At 26.6% G+C, this 22,092-nt stretch overlaps 2 protein-coding genes across 2 annotated transcripts in view; one reads left to right on the plus strand and one right to left on the minus strand.

Annotated features, from left to right (window-relative positions):
* LOC135930256 (kinase D-interacting substrate of 220 kDa-like) overlaps positions 1–7,898 on the plus strand; it is a 31,243-nt gene extending 23,345 nt beyond the window's left edge. Inside the window, exons 22-36 of the mRNA XM_065467036.1 lie at positions 295–473; positions 869–1,005; positions 1,217–1,277; positions 1,371–1,444; positions 1,879–2,055; positions 2,834–2,942; positions 3,907–3,962; positions 4,898–4,993; positions 5,063–5,168; positions 5,223–5,436; positions 5,599–5,726; positions 5,924–6,172; positions 6,361–6,479; positions 6,571–6,746; positions 7,426–7,898. Of these exons, the coding sequence (XP_065323108.1) occupies positions 295–473; positions 869–1,005; positions 1,217–1,277; positions 1,371–1,444; positions 1,879–2,055; positions 2,834–2,942; positions 3,907–3,962; positions 4,898–4,993; positions 5,063–5,168; positions 5,223–5,436; positions 5,599–5,726; positions 5,924–6,172; positions 6,361–6,479; positions 6,571–6,746; positions 7,426–7,582 (2,038 nt within the window). The 3' untranslated portion in view covers positions 7,583–7,898. The remainder of the gene's footprint in view (positions 1–294; positions 474–868; positions 1,006–1,216; positions 1,278–1,370; positions 1,445–1,878; positions 2,056–2,833; positions 2,943–3,906; positions 3,963–4,897; positions 4,994–5,062; positions 5,169–5,222; positions 5,437–5,598; positions 5,727–5,923; positions 6,173–6,360; positions 6,480–6,570; positions 6,747–7,425) is intronic.
* Positions 7,899–7,924: 26 nt separating this feature from the next.
* LOC135929873 (serine/threonine-protein kinase 3/4-like) overlaps positions 7,925–22,092 on the minus strand; it is a 32,463-nt gene continuing 18,295 nt past the window's right edge. The window contains exons 9-12 of the mRNA XM_065466609.1: positions 17,269–17,422; positions 9,384–9,524; positions 8,775–9,064; positions 7,925–8,533 (exon numbers count right to left, since the gene is read on the minus strand). Of these exons, the coding sequence (XP_065322681.1) occupies positions 8,336–8,533; positions 8,775–9,064; positions 9,384–9,524; positions 17,269–17,422 (783 nt within the window). The 3' untranslated portion in view covers positions 7,925–8,335. The remainder of the gene's footprint in view (positions 8,534–8,774; positions 9,065–9,383; positions 9,525–17,268; positions 17,423–22,092) is intronic.

The raw sequence follows: 22,092 nt of genomic DNA on the forward strand, positions 1-22,092 counted from the left end.
TTTAGGTCATTTCTGAATAGAAAATTTTTCAAAGCGGTTTTGGGGCATATTTACAGTAATTTCTTTTTTATTTCCAAACATAGAATAATAATTTTTCGTATTAATGCTTTTTTTATATATAATGTAATATTTTTTAAAAAAACGTAATGGATCCTTATTTTAGACGCCATTTAATCGTTGATAAAAAATTAAACAAACAAACCAATTTGTAATTTGGAAATGGCCTTAGGGTGAAAATAAATTAAAAATAATTTTTTTATATTTATAATTTTTTTTAAAAAAATACTACAAAAGTGTTTCCCCATTCATACCTTCCTCGCGGGAGATAGAACCTTTTTTAGAATACGACAAAAACGACGTCAAGCTTGTCTATATGCTCTCAGGCTCTAACGTTAAATTATTGGTCGCTGATATGAAACTATTTCTACCCTTCAGTGTTAACCTTGATCCCTACATTAAGAAAGTCATTAGAGGTATTATAATTAATTAAATTATTTCGTTTTTAAAATTTATATATATATAAATAATCAATCGTCCAGATTTTATTATAAATTTTAAAAAAGAAAAATTAAATTAAATTTTTTTTTAAAAAACTTGACCCAAAAATTTTTTTTTTTATTGATTAAATATCTAAAGTAAATCAATGAATAGTTTAATATGCTATGGAAAAAAAATTTTTTTTTAAATTAAATTTTTCTTTGATCATATTTCTAAAGAATACATACGAATTGAATAATTTATTTTATAAAATAAATTTTTTTACTGATAATTTTTGTAAAAACAAATTACGGGAAAAAGGGGGAGGAGGGTGATTTTATTTGATCGGTATTTTAAATTAACATCTTATATAAATAAATTTGTTATACAGAGCACATAGGAGACATTCTTAAACATAAACCAATTGCTAGTGGTAGTATCAAAGAATTGGATCCTAGTGAAATACAAAAGGCCATAATCAATTCCTCTCATATCAGTGATCATACTCGCATTCCTAAGAGTAATAAAGTAAGTCTTAATTTATTTTTGAAAGATAAATACTTTATATTTAATTTAAATTTTATTTCATAGAGTATAATTGACAAATTTTTTATCATTATCATCGATTGAACTAGCGTGAATTTATATTTTTTTTTGATATGACAAATCAAAATATTTTATTTTTATTGTAGTTGACAGAAATCGTAAAATTATTTTTTTTTAAAATTTATTTTTCTAGTTTTATCCTGAGCTACTACCATCGGATAACGAAATGGATTCTTTGGAAAGAGAAAATTTAAGTTAAAATTTTTTTATTACTTTCTTTAAAATATAGTTTGTTGACTTTTAAATTAAAAATGTATTTTTTTTTAAAAAAAAACATTTTTTTATAGTTCAAGTTGAAAATGTATCTCACATCCAAAATCTGAACACCGAACAGAGAGTTATTATATCTTCCTTGTTCGAAGTAAATAAAATATATATAATAATTATGTCTAATTTTACTAAAATCTAAAATAAATTGATAAAATAATTTTAAATTCATAATTATAAAAATTAAGTTAGCCATTATTTTTTTCCAAAGGCAGAGGGAAGGTGAGTTTTGGTGACTTCTCCCCGTAAATTGAAAAGTAAAAAAAGTCAATAAGAAAAATAACGAACCAAAATAATCGATCATATTTAAATGGCTGATTTTAATTTTATATATTTAAAATATAATAAAATACAATGTTCCTTTTATTTATTTGCTCTCCTCTACTCCCTTCATTTTAACCGTTTACATATTACCTGGGTTGAACAGTAGCCCCCCCCCCCTTAACATATCGTGTATCTGGCTACTTTTCACAACTCCGAATATTTCCCGAGAAAGAGGATGAAATTCTTATATTTATTTTATTTCAGAACTTAAAAATCTCCAAAAAACCGGCTCAACTAACTTCTACGGATATCTCGGATCTCATGGCCCAAATACCGGATTTGAATGATGCGCAGGATTTAAAGAACTATCAAAATATCGTCAAAAAAAATAATATAAATGGATTCGTTCTTCTGACCTGTGATAAACATGAATTACAAAAAGTAATAATTTTTTAAAAAAAATTTGAGCCTTTTTTCTTTTATTATAAAAAATTCTTCTATGAGTTTTTTTTGGTATGAGGCTTATTAATTCTGAAAATACAATATTAACTGATTCAAATCTAATTATTTATTTTATTTATAAATTCCAATATATTTTTAGATAATATTTTTCCTTGGTTACCTTTTATATAAATATAGTAAACTTTCTACATTAAGCGTAAATTAGAGGTCTGCAATGGGCGAAGTTTTAGCCAACTTGCCCACACCCGCTCGGAAAATAGACGGGCATTGGCTGGTTTTCTAAAATATTTTAAACATTGGGCAAGGGGTGGGCGGGTTAAAAAATATTTTTTAAGTGATGGGTGGTAATGAGTGGTGAATTTTTAAATGACTAGAACAGACTTCTATTAATTAGAAAATCTTAAAATAAAACTATCCATTTAAAGATTTTTTATTGGGTTGACAGGCGGTTTAAAATAAATAAAACAATAAAACGCCCAGTAGACCTCTAATGGGAATCATTTTGATCATGTTCCCATTGGAATTTTTAGATAAAATTTTATACAGTTATTTTTTGGTATAAACAAAAAAAACTTGAAAGTTTAAGTAATTAAATATTGCAAATAGGTCCATTGTTCCCAATTGATAAGATAAGGACGTATGTTTATAAGAAGACTATTCATTTCTTAGTTTTTAACATTTTTATTTTATTTTCTTAAAAAATTCAAAAAGGGGGCCTAAATTTATTTTATTTTATCTTTGTTTTGATTCACCACAGATTTTACCTATGAATTTTGGGGATTGGCACATCTTTATGGGATTCATATTATATTTGCGTTACCTCGCTAATTCCACCTTGCCACAGCCTGCAAATTTACCTAACAAAAGTATTATTAATTTTTAATTTATTAATTTTCATTCATCAGTGGTATAAAAAAAATCTTAGTAAAATATAAACTAGAAATGAAAGGGATCATATAATATCGCATAATTAAATGTTTTGTGATTTTTATGGACAAAAAATCTTTCATGATAAATTCACAACTTTTTTTAATGAAAGATTTTGATGTTCTTAATAAAAAATCTTCATTTTGTTATCTTCAAAGATTTCTTTGCTCAAAACTTTGGGGTTTTTTTTGAAAAAATCCTATTAAAACTATCTATAGTTTTTATTTTAAAGGTTAAGAATGCCATCTTTTTAGTCCTCTAAAAAACAGCGAAACTTAGTTTTTAGCCAATAACTATTACACCATAGCTAGTATTGTTAAACGGCTCGATTTAGCCGATTTAAAATAACGTCTTTAACCAAAATAATATTGCGCAAGCCTCGAAATTTCACTAAAAGATGTTAGAACCTTTCTATATATGGGCAAAATCTCCAGGTTTGTGTAAAATTTAAAGGCTAAAATATTGATTCAGCCATTTTTAGAAACCAAGCCTTTTAACAACTATCATACTAAATTTTTTTGAAAATATAGCATAATTATATTAATTTTCGAATCAATCCTTGGCTAATTTTTTTATTAAATGATTTTTAGTCATTACCTAATTATGTTTCTTGGGGATTCACAATTGATTGTTTGATGAACACAATTGTGGATTGTTTCATCCCACACATAATAATAGGTTACAAAGCTGTTTTAAGCGCCATTTATTTTTTAGAACCAACCTATTGGAATGATTGAACTTATTATTTAAAACAAAATGCGTTTTAATTGAATTTTATTAAATTTTATCTGAGAAGTAAAAAAAAAAAGGAGAATAGAGAAAGAAAAAATGAGGGGGGAGGGGATAGGAATGAATCTTATTAATAAATATAGCTTTAAAAAAATACACATTTATATATGACAGGTAGTTTGATCGAGAACAATAGATTTCTTTACGATGCTGCGAATATAGAACGATTGGTAGTAAAATTGATATTTTACCCCTGCGTTCAAAGCTTATTTACTTTTTTTATAGAATAAATGTAATAAAACACAACTGTTCAAAGTTTTTTGTTAGACACTTATATCATATTACTTTATCGCTTACGAAAAATCAGCTTTGAACGTAGCCTAAAATAATTTACTATATTATTTTTAGTTTTTAAAAAAATACATATTGTTTAAATTAGCCAGGTTAGATGGACCTTGTTCGCAAACTTTTTAAAATTTTGTTATATTAAAAAATTTTTGTAGTGTGCATAAATTGTGCGTTTTAACCATACTTTTTTAATAATGTTAAAATTGAAGTTGCCCTTATATTTTAGAATTATTATAAAAAAGAATTGGTTTTTGTAAATTATATTATCGTCTGTCTTTTTATTTCATAGAACTATTCCATTCTAAAAGATAAGTTTTTATATTTTGTATATTTTATATAATATTTAATTTATATATAATTAAACAACTACGAAATGAATTTTATGACCCCCTCCCTTATTATTCTTATCTCGGTAACAAGGTTTTGTCGGCCTCTTTGCCAAACGAGTCATTAAGGAACGTTTCATATAGAAATGTACCAAGTATGAAAGTATTGAAAAAAAGCAAACCAGTTTTTCTCAAAATGGTTTCTAAGTTATACGGTGATTTGACTAATTTGCCCTATACCATTTAAAATGCATTATTTACGTTTGAAACACTCAATTTGTGCTCACTATTATAAAATATTATTTTATAAAATTAAAAGGAACCGGTGATTATTATACCTAAAAATTTTAAAGTTTGATATTTTTTTATCTAATAAAAACATATTCGATAAAAATTTTGAAGTTTTTTTTCAATGTGAATTAATGAGGGAGGATATTGATTATAAGATTTTTCATCTCGATTCAATTTCAATGTTTTTTAATAAATTAAAGAGAGGAGATCATATGATTCAGAGTTCTGAGAGCCATATTCCTGGTAGGCTTCATAACGATCTCTCCAAAACATCCATGTCTCATATCGAACGAGAAGTTAAAACTTTGTATTTATATTATTTGAGTATTATTCATATCTTTATAATCGCCTATATTTAAAAAAAGGTCGAACAAGAACAGGAGCTATTAAGTGCTGCTATTTCAAAATTCGAAGAAAATGATATCAACATGTTAGATTCGGACGCCGAAGAAGATTATGAAAACCAAAATGGTTTTTATTCGCTAGAAAAGAATATATTATATAATAAACTGTATTAATTTTTAGATGAAATAAATACTTCAGCCGTTTCTAAGGAGATATCTCCTATTCAATCTTCTGCTCCCACCCATTATTTTAGAAATTCCATCAATTTGCCCTATTTCAAAAATTTTAAGAATCCCAAAAAATTTAGCTTATCTATCCCTTCAACAAATACTCTCAATGAATCCATCGATGATTCTAGAACCGAAAATACCAAAAGGGAGCTGAATAAAAAAAGGTTTTATTTACATTAGTTTGTTTATTATGCGATTTTTTTAAAAAAAATCTCACTAATTAATATTAGAAACTATCGATTCAAACATCATATTTTTTTAGAATGTCTAAATGTCCCTCAAAATCTTATAAAATAAATTTTTTTTCACCATATAATATGTTTAAGGCTTGAACCCCGCGATTTTAACTTTCCCTCTAACAATCATTCCGAAAATTTCCCGCTTCTAAAATACGAACAAAGGCCTGATACCTCTAGTGAAACGACTACCATCCATTCTCCCGACCTCGAAACAAGTATATTCAAATCTTTATTAAAGTGACTCTTCGTTTGATCAACTCTTAGCTATAATCACCGAATTTATGAGGCGCGTTTGATCATTTATTTTAAAAAATCTTAATTCTATAATAAGAAAGTAAAAAGTCCTTCAAATGCTAAAGTAAATATTCGTTTTAACAATAAAGTTTTTATAAATATCGCTATTCTAAAATAGCTCAGAAAGAATCCGAAAATGAAAAAAGGTCATCAGACCGGCTCTCTATGAGAAAAGCTTCCATGAAGGAAGAGGAATTAAATTTGATAGGGAAAGGCGAGAGACTTAAAAAAAAGATTAAAACCCACGAGGAAGATCCAGCATTTGCCAGTCTCGATTATTGCCCACAGACCGTTATGCACCTCACGAGGAAGGAATCTAAAGTCAAGGACAACTTGGAGCGGTTGCAGTATAGGAAAAACAGTTTGGGTTTTAAATATTATATAAATAAATTTTACACTCTTTTATTGACTTTATGAAAAAAAGCGCGTCTAGTGAATCCTTGAAATGCACCAAAAATTCATAACTTATCCTTAAAAATAATTTTTGAGCATTACTATTTTAGGGCCCAAAATTTTAAATGAAATTATACTGCGTACCATAAAAAATATATCAAGCTTTAAATTCTGAAAATATTCCGGCCATTCAACCTATCCTAAATTCTGACAATCCGGAGAGTAATATTAATTCTGCATCTTCTTCATCTACTACCTCCACATCTAGCAACTCTCTACAGGTCTAGTGCATTTATTGATTGCATATTTATCTTATTCCTCTCAACAAAATTCTGAGTTATATCTTTTTTTTGCAAATATTGATTTTATTAGGCTACTGATAAACCTGTAACGGACGACGGTACTATGCAAGATAATTTAGCAAAAACTGAACAAATTACTTCTAATGTCGAAAATTCTGAAGTTGTAGGGAAGAAAGCAACACTCGGTTTGATTGATTTTAAAAGTGACAAGGAATCAGTTCATCCATCGCAGACAGAAATAAAAAAGTTTTCAGATATTATATTTAAATAAAAATTAATAACCCATAATCATCTTTTTAATCAAAAACTAAAATATATTTCCAAACCTGCAAGGATACTCATTTAAGGTCCGGTTTTATTTGAAAACAAAATTCGAGCCTAGACCGCTATTTTTAAATTTGGCTTGCCCTCCAGATTTAATTTTTTTGACCTGGGTCCAATTTTTCACAATCCCTGCCTTAAAATCTTTAAAAAATCCGCTCATTGCTATGTCCTAACATGAAAGAAATTCTAATTTTATTTTGATAAAAGAAGATAAGCCATTAATTGATAAAATTAGATATTAATTTATATGGGTTCCACTTACTGGGATCAACCAGATCAGGCCTTAGCCCATATTTAGTCCGTGAGGTAGGAAGAGATGAAAGAATACTGTTCAAATTGAACAAGTTTTTACTTGAAAATATTACGGCCCACAATCTATCCTACTAACAATATTCCATCTTACCGATTGTTTATTTTTTTTACAAGATAGGTTTTAAATTTCAATTTATTAAAGTTAAGATTGACTTTCCCCTTCCCCAATGCAGACGATAATTCTTTTTAAGTAGCCTTACTTTCTTCTAATATCGTCTGTTTTTATTATTTCTACCATTTTATTTATTATCATTTTTTTCCTAAAGGACTACAAAATAATTTAACATAGGAAATATTCGAAATCTGATCCCAGGATCGATATAATTAATGATGGAAGCAATAACGTTGTCATTATTCAACCTAAAGACTCAAACATTAGCGCCGGACCGCTTAAAAGTGCTCGATCGGTGAAAAGTTTAAAAAAATCATTTTTAGATTGGATTTAGATATTCCCAAAATGCATGGCAGTCTTAATGGATCATCATCATTGCGTTGTGATGAATTACCATTTTTCAATGATATTTTGAATATTGTATTTAATTGTGATGAATCTCCCAAATTTCCCCATTTATACTTTTTTTTTAAAAAGTAATTAAGATCTATATAATTTTTTTTAGTCAGTTTTGTGAAATTATCATATTACTTTGTAATCATCTTGTAAGATGTGTTATATAATGCAAATTTTTATAAAAAATATCAATATATAGTAAAAAAAAATTTTAGGAATTAATTTCGACATTATAATCATGCCCAGGATCTTGTATATTTGATTTTATAAAAAAATATATTTTTATATAAATCATGTGGTCAATAATAAATCTAATGGTCATGTTTATAAATAAAAGTATATAAAATAAATTTACAAAAATATAATTATTATATAAGTTTTTAACAAATAGTTTTACTTTTGTTATTGTATTTATAAGATATTTTTATACTAACTTATGAATAAATGTAAGTTACAAATATAATATATAAAAAGTGCCGGCTGTGTCCAAAATATCAAAAAATTCGATTAGCACACTTTTAAAACCATCGAAAGAGAATAAATAAGCTTTTTTTAAATATAAAAATAAAAACATTTCTAAAAATTCCTTTGATCGTATCTTTAGGTGAGATGAAAAGGCTTCTCTTCAGTATTCATCCATGTTATATACTATCTTTTAAAATAAATTAAAAAGAAGAAACAAAAAAGAATATCAAAAATTTTGTTGCAGTCGTTTTTTAGCGTCGATGGCATCGAGTATGGGTTTTCTTTTGCTCTGGTACCTGGACCGCAGTTCCTCGATTTCCTTTTCCATCTCGGGATCAAGTAGATCCATTTTGAGTTTTAATTCGCAATATGAAAGATTGTTGCATTGCGCTAAAAATTCGTTATTCATCACATCATGATAAAACTGTTTTTTAATTTAAAAAAATATATATATAAAGGACAAATTTCGAAACAAATTAATAGTTATAATATTATAAAGTTCTAACTCCAATTTTGGTACATTATATTACGGTTTATAAAAAGTTTTCCCTGTAATAATTGTCATTTTTAAACTAAGTAAATCTCAACTAAAAAACTGTTTCCGAATAGTTGAGATATTTCCATTGTTAATATTTATTTTTTTAAAATTTCTTTCATTTTTTTACTAAATGATCTGAAGAATAATCGTCATTTTTATATGAAATAGAATTTTCGGAAGAGCTAACAGTGTCGGTTGTGACAATTCCGCTATTATCATAACTAATTTTGTTATTATCGAGGTAAGGGTCGGAATTATATGGTACATCTAATTGGTAATGATTGTTACTATTCGGGATAATTTTAGTATTTTCGTTTATTTTTTCGAAATTTTTGTATTTGAAATTTTTTTCAGTCTTTTCCTTGTCATTTATACGCTCGAGAAACAACGGTATTTCAGTAGGGTTTTTGGTTGTTTCTGAGTTTCGTGAAATTTATTAAAAATTGAAAAATAACATTTTTATTATATATAAATAAGGTTGAATTTTGCACAAGTTTGCTGCAACGCTATTCAATTAATTTGAGTTTATATAATCTTGTAATGAGATCAATATAATTTAAAGATACAAATTCATGTACGGATCTTAGGGCAGAATAAAAAAAATACTTATCGGCGAATCAAATTAAACAGATTATCTTTATATTTATTATTGTAACTAATGTTAAGTATTTTCTCTATTTAGACAAAAATTGTATGTAATAAAATTCAAAAATCTAAAATGCCGTATAAGACTTACTTTTGATAGTATTAAAAATTTCTTCGTTGTGGTTATTCAGAGAATTTTCATCCTCCCCGCTACTGCTCTCATTAATGATCATAGTTTTCAACGATTCATCCATTATAGAACTGACAGTTTTATGAGTTTTTATAGTTGTTTCTAAATGCATTATAAGGATAAAACGTAAAAAAATATCGATTAAAATAGACCAATAACATTTATTTACTGCTCATCGTTTGAATCCCTCTAAAACCATTTTAAAAGATTTGGACTGGTAAAATTTTTTTAAAAAAAAACAGGGTAAAAATGGAATATATTACCTGGCTCAAAATTCTGACTTTCGCAAATATGATCTCTGATATATTTTTAGAGTAAAATTTGTATAAAATATTTTGTTTAGATTTTAAAAAAATATAACGAAATATGTTTAAAAAAACGAAAGAATATTGGTTTTAAAAATTGGAAAGCATATTAATAGCTATTATGTTATTAAAATAACTAGTTAATTTTAAAATATATATATACATATTTCATTATTTATCTTTATATGATGATTTTTCAAATTTAAAATTACCGCTTATGTCTCACTTACACCTAGTAATGTTGTAGACGTTTGTATAGTAGCTTATTTTTTACAGCACACCTTTAGGCGCCAATTTTGAATATATTGTATTATTTATATATTTTTTCAGTGCAAATAAATATTTTATATTTTTTTCAGTGCAATTCTTTATTTAAATTGTATTTCATTTAAATTCTTTGATTAAAATTTGTAAATCATAAAGTTATTTTTATAAAAAAAAATTATATTAAAAATACGATAAGTTATATATATAATTTATAGAGTACTCTAAGCTGGTTGCTTTAAAAAATGTAACTCGTAATTTTTTAAGAGTATAAATTGTAACTAATTGCTTTTCAAAAGTAAAACGTTACTGAGTTACAAGCAAAATAAGAAAGTTTTGGCACTTTGCCAAAACCGAAAAGGAAAGAACATGTTATAAAACTTGGCAATTATTTAGTACATGCAATGTGTAGCCAGTTAATTGATCCTCCAGAATCTTCAAACCGTATACCAGTGGAATGAAGCGTTTGTGAATTATAGGCAAAATAGAAAAGTTTTGGCATTTTGCAAAAATTTAAAATTAGAGCAATCATTTTTTTGTTAAAGTCAATATTTAGTGCCTTAATTGATCCTCCGTATTCTTCTAACGGAATGTCAAAAAATTAAACGGAAGTGAGCTATAAACAAAATAAAGAAAGTGTGAATTTTTAACCGAAACCTATGCCATTGTGTAGCCCGTTAATTGACCTTCAATCCGTAGAACAAGCAAAATAAAAATTGGCCCTTTGCCAAAGCCTGACGATGAATAATATTTTATCATTTAGTGCTTCAATCTGTATAGTAGGCAAAGTTAAGGGAAAAATGTTAAAAGCAAAAATAAAAACTTTGGTCAACTTTACGCTTAAAAGTCGATTGGAAGCACTAATGATGAAACTTACATCATTCTTTAGTGGTTCGTAATAGGTTAGTGCTTTACACTTTTATAGCCAAATTCAGGGATTCGAACCGAACCCGGAGAAGTGAACCCGGGTTTTTAGAAAAAAACTCTGAACCCGAACCGAACCTGGATCCCATTTATAAAATTTTCAAAACCCCGAACCGAACCCAAGAATTTTATTTGAACCCGGGTTCAATCGGGTTCAGTGTATTATTTAAAATCATATTATAATATATGTAAATACAAATATTATATTTTCAAATTTCCAATTAAATGAAGTCTTAATAAATTTTAAACAACTTAATTCATTTATGCCATTTTTAAATTTATTCTCGATTCCTATTGGAGTGTTAAAAAATTTTAAACAATTGAATTAATTTACGCCATTTATTTTTAAATTTTTATCTTATTATTCTTAAAGATTATTAATTAGAAGAAAATGGTTAACAAATCAAAGTAAAAATTATTATATTGTTAATTTAAAAAATTCTAAACATCTAACTTAAAAATTGTTAAATGTAGGGCAGTTTTTGTGAACATATATGCTAATCATTTATTTTTGGTTCAGTTTAATTTTTACAAGATATTAATGAAGTGCATATTATAAATGAAATTAAATTTATAAATATCTCTTTTTTAATTCTGAAATCATTGCTATTTAAAAAAATTGTTCTCTTTTTATAGATTTAAGATTAAAGATAAAGTCATATTTGATAAGCATTTTACCCTTAATACAATAGAAAAAAAATCAATATGTTCATATTGCAAAGTAAAATGTCTGGTAATCACTTGTCAAATTTAGAAAGACACTTGGAAAGAAATCACAATGAATATTTAAATTATTTAAATGAAAAAACCAAATATCAGGAATTGTTATTGGCAAAAAACCTAAAATTAATATAGAAACCTTTTTTCCAAAAAAGCATATAAGTATAAATATATCATCTAATGATTTGATGAGTTCTATACTAGAACTTGTTACTGTAAATGGCCGGCCTTTATCAATTATTAAAGATTCGGGATTTCAAAGAATTATAAATCCACTCCTATCTGGGCTCAATTTAGTTATAAACAAAGAAAATTTATCCAGAACTATTAATAAAACAGCCCAATCAATTAGAGACAAAATATCGAGAGAGGTAGAAGGAAAATTAATAAGTTTAAAAGTTGATGCAGTTCAACGACTAGATAGGTCAATTCTTGGTGTAAATATTCAATTTATATCAAAGTCCATTATAAATTTGAGGACTCTTGGAATTGTAGAGCTGAAAGAGAGATGTACAGGAGAATATATTTAAAACTTTACTAAAATTTAAAATTAATATTCAACAAATATACACAATTACTTCTGATAATGGTTGTAATTTTTTAAGAGCTATAAAGCTCCTGCAACCTGAAACTGATTCTGATATAAGGAGTGAATCAGCAGATGAGGAAAATATGGATGTAAATGTATATAAATATGATATTGATGATATACAACATACTTTTTTATCAACTATTATATCCTATCCGATTTATAGTGTACGGTGTGCAGCTCACACACTTCAGCTGGCACTTCAAGATGCTATAAAATTATCACCTATTGTGGAAACCATTGCAAAAGCTAGGAACCTAAATTTAAAATTAAGACATCCCACTTACCAAAAGTTATTAAAAAATATGAAACTCCCTAAGCCTGTGTTAGATTGCCACAGATGGCATTCAACCCATGATATGTTAGAAAGGCTGATTTTACTAAAACCCAATATCGAAGATTTTTTTACAGAGCAATCTGATTATTTATTGACTGAAGATTGGAAAGAGATAATAACGATTGTTGAAATTTTAAAACCGCTAAAAATCGCAACCAAACAATTCCAATCTGAACAGTTAACACTGACAGATTTTTATGCAGCATGGTTAAGATGCTGCATCGAACTGGAAAAAAATCCAAACCATTTTGCTCAATTACTATATTCTTGTCTTAAGAACAGAGAAGAAAGGTTTATAAAGAACGAAATTCTCTTAGCTGCCATATACCTGGACCCAAGATACAAGGTTAATTAAAAGCTTAGTAAATTAATTATTTTAGATTTATATTAAAATTGTTATTTATTAAATATTTAAATATAAACAATATAAATCCTTAAATATTACAGGTATTACTTAATGATGATGATAAGATTTGTGCGAAAAAACATCTTGTCAATTTATGGAGACAAATTAAAAGCTTAACAACGCCGATTTTATCTGATGATATTAGTTCCGATGAAGTTATTGAACAAGAAGATGATTTAGAGAAATTGATACAACTTAAAGAAAGGCAGGAGAAAATACTTAAAAGAGGGCCAACGATTGCTGAGAAAAATATTGGAACAATAATTACTGGATTTAGCGATTATAAAAGATTAGATAAGAAGGAAAATATTTTGCATTTTTGGGAGTCTGCTAAGCTGGAACACCCTGAATTATATATTTTATCTAAAATCTTATTTGCTGTTCCTGCAACCCAAGTTAATTTTTCATATTTTCACATATAAATACATTTAACATAGGTTAGCGTTGAAAGATCTTTTTCACATTTGAAATTCATTCTTTCACCACATAGATCGAGGATGAGTGAACAACTCTTGGAAGATATTATGCTAATACGTCTAAATAAAATTTTTAAAATTGATACATGACTATATGCTTTGTATTTTTAACTATATTTGCCTATAAATAAAATAAAAAATTTATTTTTTATATCAAATTTATGTCTAGTTTTTTATTATGATTTAAATATAGAATTTTTTTTATCAACTCAAAAATTCTTGAACCCGAACCGAACCAAACCCGGGTTCAAAAATATTTCCCTGAACCGAACCCGAACCCACCTTTTTTTTATACCCCGAACCGAACCCGGGCAAAAATTTTGTCGGGTTCGCATCCCTGGCCAAAATTAAGAAAAAAAGTTATTAACAAAAAAATGGTGGCTCACCAAAACAAAAACTAGGGCAACGACAAACATCCTATTTTTGCCATTATTTAGTGATTAATTAGTTAATATAAATTTCGTAATTGATTTGATTAACCGCCTTATAAATTTTTTTATGAGCTATATAAATGTTTCAAGGTTATAATTGCTCCCGGGCTGGCCTATTAAAATCATGAATTTGTGAGGCCAATAATAAAGCTCGAAAGTTATGTTTCTGTCATAAAAGTACAAAAAATATTGTATCTATCCGTTTGTTATTTATGGATAATAATGTTGTTCTTTTGCTATTATAATTCTATGGTCAAAAATGATTTTCATGCAAACTATTCATTTTACTATAAATATTAATTTTTTCTTATATTTGTTACTATAATATATTTTAATATATTGATAAGTAGATGCGTGGGGGTTACTCTTATTTAAAAGTTAAGTTAAAAATTTGATTTTTTTCCACCAAAAATTATTTATTGATAATTGATTTTTTTTTAAATTGTCTATTGTTTTTAATATTATTATTAAAAATAAAAGAATTAATATTTTTTAGAAATAAAGCTAATTTATTATTAGATTTAATATGAAGTCTCGACTTTTACCTATATTAAATTATTTCTCCAACGTGGTTTCAATTGAGGATAACTAAAAAATAACTTTTTTATTCTACTTTTGTTTACATTTTTTATTAAAATCGAATGATCTGTAAATCATATGGAGGTTATATCAACTCTTATTGAAATAATTAAATACTAATTTATACCCGATTTGGGTTGATTTTACGATTAATGCCAAAATAATGTAAGCCTGAAGATTTTGCTCATAGATGGCAGAAAAGTTTTAACCTCTGCCAAATTTCGAGACTAACATAATTTTAGTTAAGCTTTTAATCGGGCTGTTTTTAAAAATCGAAGAGCATATAAATGTACTTTAAAAATTACTGTATATTATGGCAACAATAACAAATATTACCACAAATGAAAAGTCGTTTATATGGAGAATTAAATTTTGTCTTAAAAGTATGATCTTAAATCAATTGAATGGACTAGTTATTACATAATGGACATGAGAATTAATTCCCAATATAGACAAGTTATTGCAAGTTCAATCGAAAAGAAGATTTACTTTTTATCTTTGAGATTAATCTTATAAATCATTATGTGTGATTCTATATTTAAATTTGATTGGTAACCAATTTGATATGATGATTAATTCATTCCAAAAAAATTATTTTAAAAAATGCCCCCCCCCTCCCATCTTCACATAATATAATCAGAGATCTATTTATCATCAATAATATGATATGTTGTTGAATATTCTGTATTTTTTTCTTAATTAATTACCAACATGTGATGTTTATATCCAGTATTAAAACTATAAAAATATAAATAGCGTTATGTTATTCTGTAATTATTTTTAACAATATATCTTCAAGTTTATAATGGCAGCGTCGGGGAGACAGCCATTGAGAGCTCCTTTTTCTAGAAATAAATTAGAAATTGAAAAAATGAGTCTGATGAGTCCAAAACTACTATACAACCATGCTTCTCAAAACATAAACTTTTTAGGCATCTTCATTATATGCAGTAGGAGTAGAAAATCATTACATATTAAAATCAAAGTAGACAACGTGAAATCACAAAATTCACCTTATTTGACTTTCCTCGGAAGTTATCGATATAATTTACTTCTTTTTGTATTTCCCAAACATAGAAACAATAGTTTCTGTTTTGAGAAGTATAGTTGTATAGTAATTTGGGGTTCATTAAACTCATTAATCATATGCTTATAGAATTTTCCCGATTTATGCGGATGATTTTTTAATATTTTTTTATTTCAAATTTATTTTTGTTAAAACTGCTCTCAATATTGGAATTGGTATGGCTTGCGTTCTCCCCGGTGCCGCTTTATAACGTTTAAGATATATTATAGAATAACATAACGATTACTATAATCAGGGAAATGGAATACATGTAACGAAACTTGGGAAAATTAAAAAAAGATGTAAAATTGCTTCGGACTACCCAAAAATAATATTAAAATTATATTATAGTTTATTATATGTTAAGTTTTTATAAAATTTGCTAAATTTCAAGTCTCAATTCTTTATCCACTTATATTCAGTAATATTGTCAAAGATTAAAACCTTTATAATTTAATCAACTAATAAATTTAAATTTATTTTCTCAATTATTTATCTAAATCTTGCAGTAAGGAAAGCCCATCGTTCCAATACCCTCATTCATAGTTTGCGTGAATTCGAGAGTGAATTATACAATACAAAATACAATTTGCGCTAACGGTTAATGAGTGATTACCCTGTATTCGCAGTTAGCACGAATTCATGACGAACTTTGTCGAAATATATTTTTAGTTATCCAAAAAGTGATTTTTGATATTTTACACTTTTATAACAGAAACATAAATAATAACCTTTGAGCTTTATTATTGGCCTCGCAAATCCATGATCTTTCGTAAAATTGTAATAGGCCAGCCCGGGAGCAATTATGACCTATAAAAAAATTTATAAAGCGGTTAACCAAATCAAACGAAATCTATATTAATATTAACTAATTATTGTCACTGCTTAGTTTTTTTCCGCCATTTTTTTATTTCGTTAATTACTTTTTATTTTAATTCCGCTATTAAACTGTTAAAACACTTACCTTTACCAACGGAGCACCAAAGAATGATATATGTTTCAACGTTAATGCATCTATAATTTCTCATGTCAAAATTTGACCTTGAAACATTTATATAGCTTATAAAAAAAATTTATAAGGCGGTTAACCAAATCAATTACGAAATTTAAATAAATAAAATCACTAAATAATAGTAAAAATAAGGATGATTGCAGCTGCTCTAGTTTTTGTTATTGGTAAGCCACCATTTTTTGTTAATAACTTTTTTTTCTTAATTTAAGCTACAAAGTGATTGAAATTGAAGCACTAACCTCTGCTAATGAACCACTAAAGCATGATGTAAGTTTCATCATTAGTGTTTTCAATCGACTTAGCGTAAAGTTGGTCAAAGTTTTTTAGAATTAACATCGCCTGCTATATGGATTGAAGCACTAACGAACAAAAAAATGGCATATTAATCATCGTCAATATTTTCAATCGTTCGACCAACTTCACGGAGCTTTCAAAATATGATCTTTTTTATTTTCGGTTTTGGCAAATAGCCACTTTTTATTTTGCTTATAACTCAGTAAGGTGTCATTCCGTTGTTGTCCGGATTGAAGATCAATTAATGTGCTACACAATGGCTTAGGTTTCGGTAATTGATCCTCAAGTCGTTCCGTCATCGTCATGGACCTGTTTTGGGATACCTATTTGATTAATAAAAAGATATTTTTCAAAACAGGCATATTTGCTAAGGGGAGAATTTCTGGCCCTCTTCTTTAATGATTGCACATTAGTTCCGGCGTAATATATATTTATATATATACCGTCGATCAAATGTGATCCCAATATTCCGTTTTCCCTGGACAGCAATCGATCATCTTTAGGCAAAATTTTCAAAGTTTGATCAGGTTCATCGTGGTTCGATCTAATAGAATCGTTGAGGGCTAATTTGGTGACTGTCCCATAATCCCTTACATTCTTTTTTTCCGTAAATGTTTTTTTCAAAATACATGTTAAAGATGAAGTTATATCAAAAAACTAAACTATAACTTATGTATATGTTAGCGTCAATGTGTTAGTTTCGGCAATGTACACATTGCCTGATTATTTTAGGGCAATGTGTTAAGGTGGTAGGGAGGGTGAATTAGTTATTTAGGCAATGCACACATTGCCTGGTTTTTTTAGGCAATATATTTTATTTTACAAATTAATAAATTTATTATTTATCTGAGAGATTAATTTATTATTTATTTGATATTAATTTAATATTTATTTGAGAGAAATTTATTATTTATAAATTTATTATTTTTATAATTTATAGATTTTATTGGGTGGGTCTGTTTATCGCTCGGCTAACCACATAATAAATCATTTATTACTAAATATCGCTCGGCTAGTAAATGTCGCTCGACAAACCACATGATAAATTATTTAATATCGCTCGACTGGGAAATATCGCTCGGCTAACCACATAATAAATCATTTATTACTAAATATCGCTCGGCTAGTAAATATCGCTCGATTGGGAAATGTGGCTCGGTTAACCACATAATAAATCATTTATTATTTAAATTACGCTCGGCTAATTACATAATAAATTTTTTATTACTAAATATCGCTCGGCTTATATTTATGTATTAAATTTCCAAACATTTTCCAGTCGGTTTTCACTTTCCTAATATTAATTAAGAATTAATTAGTTTATAAATAAGATAAAGGTTTGGACAGGTGTAAAAAATTATCTATTAGATATTTTAGCTTCAATACTTTTATAAAATTAAAATTGCTCATAACATTTTTTATTTATTAAGGTAAAAGAAATAATATTCTATCCGCTAGATGGCGTCTTTAAATTTTTAATTATAATAATTAAATAATATTTTTGAATGTGTTTAATAAATTTCGCCATATTCTATTAAATATTTTTAATTTTTTTATTATAAAATATAAAAAATTATTTTTGAATGTGTTTAATAAATTTCGCCATATTCTATTAAATATTTTTAATTTTTTTATTATAAAATATAAAAAATTATTTTTGAATGTGTTTAATAAATTTCGCCATATTCTATTAAATATTTTTAATTTTTTTATTATAAAATATAAAAATAATATTTTTGAATGCGTTTAATTAATTTTGCCTTATTGTATTAAGAATTTATATAGGATAATCATAATTATCCAATATTTCTAGAATATCGAATATATTTCATCAATATATATCAGAGTTGTAAACCCCCCTTCTAAAAAATGGGTTCGGGTGAGAGTTCAGTGAAAAATCTCTGAATCCGGTTCAGGGTAGTATAGTTAATTAGTCAAGTTTTATTGACCCTGAACTCGAGCCGTAGTCGTAAAAAACGGCTCAGACTAGTGCGGCTCAATAAGCCGTTTGAGCCGATTCTATATTTAAAAATATTTTATATATTATCAAATTTATAAAGAATTATACAAACTATTATTTTATATATATGATCCCCAGAGTTGTTAAAATACACTTTTTAAATGGATCTAGATGAAAATACACCCATTTTTTAAGTTTTAAATTAAATATAGGGGAAAATAAATCCTTGAAAAAAAACCGGAAAAAAATTCCCAAATAATTTTTGTTTAAATTTTCAAAAATAATTCTGCCGCTAAAATAACGGAAATATTTCTAAAAAATTATATTCAGTATTTTCTGAAAGTTGAGTATTTATTCTCGACGTTTGAGGATTTTTTTAGCATTATTTCTGTTTTAATTCTAAGCGATATAGGGCAATCTCAAAATATGAGAATTGAGAAATCGGTTGGTAGCTTTGATACTTTATAATTTAGTAGATAACATAAAAAGTATAGATTTGTGACATCTTGGAAAGAAAACATGATAGATTTTTATAGAAATAGATGAAAATTATGATTTCAACTTTTGAAAAAAAAGATGGAAACAAATAATATTTTTATTATTTAATTTCTTTTGGGGAAAAAAAGGAAAGGGAGGGAAATACAATTGAAAGTTATGCTATTATGAGAAAAAAAAATATGTAAAAAACGGAAGTTATTAATATTAAAAAAAATAAAACTCAAATTTTAAGATGCCAGCCAGGCGGCAAAAGGATTCAAAAAGTATTAATAGTTAAAAATTAAAATAACATAATATCAATCACAATTCACTTCAAAATAATCATTTATTACACATCATAAATTTTTTTTTCGAATTCATATTCACAATCACAATTCACTTCAAAATATAATCATTTATTTATTACATATCATCAATTTTTTTTCGAATTCATATTCACAATGGAGGATGCTATATTAAGGTTAATATTCATTTACTCTTCATATTTTCTTTACCTATGAAATGATTCACAAAATATAGTCAATTATTTTATTATGGTTTTTACTTTTTATTCAAATAAAGATACATAGGTTGTTACATGCTGTGACCCTATTAAAAAAGGGTTCGAGTTTATTTGCAAAAAATATCTGAACCAGGTTGGGATTCAGGTTCGGTGCCCAGAAAAAACTTAATTTAGTTAAAATAACAGATACAAATTTTTTATTAAAATTAATCTTATATTTAGTTTAAGAATTCACCGTAAAAATATTTATCATTTGGAGTTCTGGTGACCATCATTTAAAAAAACAATATGGAACTATATAATATCATTCTAGGGCCATAATTTAATAAAATTTGACAAATCGCTGTTTTTATTAGGAAATTAGACTGGTAGGGTAGTTTTTGAATTGTTTTAAAAAATATTAATATAAATATTAATTTTACCCAATGTTGTGTGCCGACTCTGAATATTCGCGCAAGGGTTCAGACAGCACTCACATTTTCATACATCCAAATTGGAAATCAAAGATTTTGGCAATTTTATTTGATATCAAGAAATTTTATTTAGTCAATTTTAATAAAACCTTGATATGGTTACATTTTATAAAAATCTTATTTGATTTAGGGTTATCTTCGTTCTTTTTATTTACTCAAGATTCATCACTTGAAAAAAAATTAATTTTTTCTATTTTTGCAGATTAAAAAGAGATCGAGCTATGGCCTTAATAGAAAAAAATAAATTAAGAGAGCCACAACCAATAACGTTAAAGAAAATATCAAAAGATTCTATAAGTGAAAAAATTATACAAATGGCGCAATCTCCAATCTTAGAAAATTATATTCCGCAGGAAATTGAATCTGATGGTAATTGCTTTTACCGGGCGGTTTCAATGTCGTTATATAAACCACAAACACTTCATATTTTTTTAAGACTGATAACGGCAATAGAAATAATTATAAATCCTCAATATTATGATAAAAACCATCCTGATTTTTTCCAAAACTATAAAATTAATCCAAATATATGGGTGAATGAGTATTATGAGATACTCGATTCGGCTCTAAATATAAATGTTTGGGCTGAGCAAATTCATATATGCGCATTAAGTGCTGCTCTTGGCAAACCAATGCCCATCAAATTCATTAAAGGCCTTTACCGATATCCTTTATGGCAGGGGTGTAAGCCAGAGTTTAAAGCCTCATATTTTAATCATGTGGACATCTACCATATGTCCAAATGATATATTTAATATTAGAATCAATCACTTTGTATCTCTCATACCAAATAATTATATTAATACATTAACAAAAAAACCCCAACTGTCCAACAATATCATAAAAGATATATCATTTTCGATAGAAAATATTCTAAAAAAAACCATGTAGCGAAGATATCCGATTAAAATCTTTACCATTTTTTTTAAACAATATTATAGCCGAAGGAGGTCATCCAAACTATGGGTTTTTTTTAAACATTGTAAAATCCATAAAAATTTTGCTTTCTCCCAATAATATATTGCACGAAATACCTTTAGGTATAAAATATAATATGTATTTTTTAATTTCTAATAATAATTTTACAAATTATAAGAATAAAAATTTATATATAGATGATTGTGGGCCATGGACAGGCTCAAAATCAAGCTCAAGAAAATTATATTATAATATATATAATGATATTGTTCAAGGTCCGTATATTTTTAAAGATGGCCTATTTAGGCAGGACACTCATCTAGGTGGTTCTAGAATTTTTAAAAAAATAGAACCTCAACCTTTAACCAAAAATATAATTGTTCTTTATAAATACTATAGTATTTTAAAGAGAAGTAAAGAGTATAAACGCCGAATTTTAAAAATTAATTTTATTGAAAAGCCTAATTACGATTTCAAAGATATATATTTAGTTGAATATATAGGACAATGGCCAGGTCCCGCTTGCCATGGGAATTCCAAAAAGATTGTAAATCCTTATGTACGGACTTCAAATCAGTTATTATTAAACATTAGAAATCAAACATGTCGCAATATTTATAATAATTATATATTTCAAAAAGACCCAATTAAACCAAAAAATTTAAAACAAATTTATAAACTTAAAAAAGATACAAAAGTACCTCTAAATTTTGCGATTAATATTTTACAAATTACTAATGATCTAAATATTTCGCCATTTATCCAATCAATAATTCACATCAAAGAGAAAACACCATCGATAATTTGTTATACTCATTTTATTATTAAAACTATTAAGTTTTTGTCAAACCAATCTGACTTCTGTATATTAGGCGTTGATAAAACATTTAATTTGGGTGATATACCTAACTGCTAT

This window comes from Gordionus sp. m RMFG-2023, chromosome 5, assembly GCF_954871325.1.
Source record: "Gordionus sp. m RMFG-2023 chromosome 5, tfGorSpeb1-WG-v2, whole genome shotgun sequence".
In the NCBI taxonomy this organism is placed as follows: Eukaryota; Metazoa; Nematomorpha; class Gordioida; order Chordodea; family Parachordodidae; genus Gordionus; species Gordionus sp. m RMFG-2023.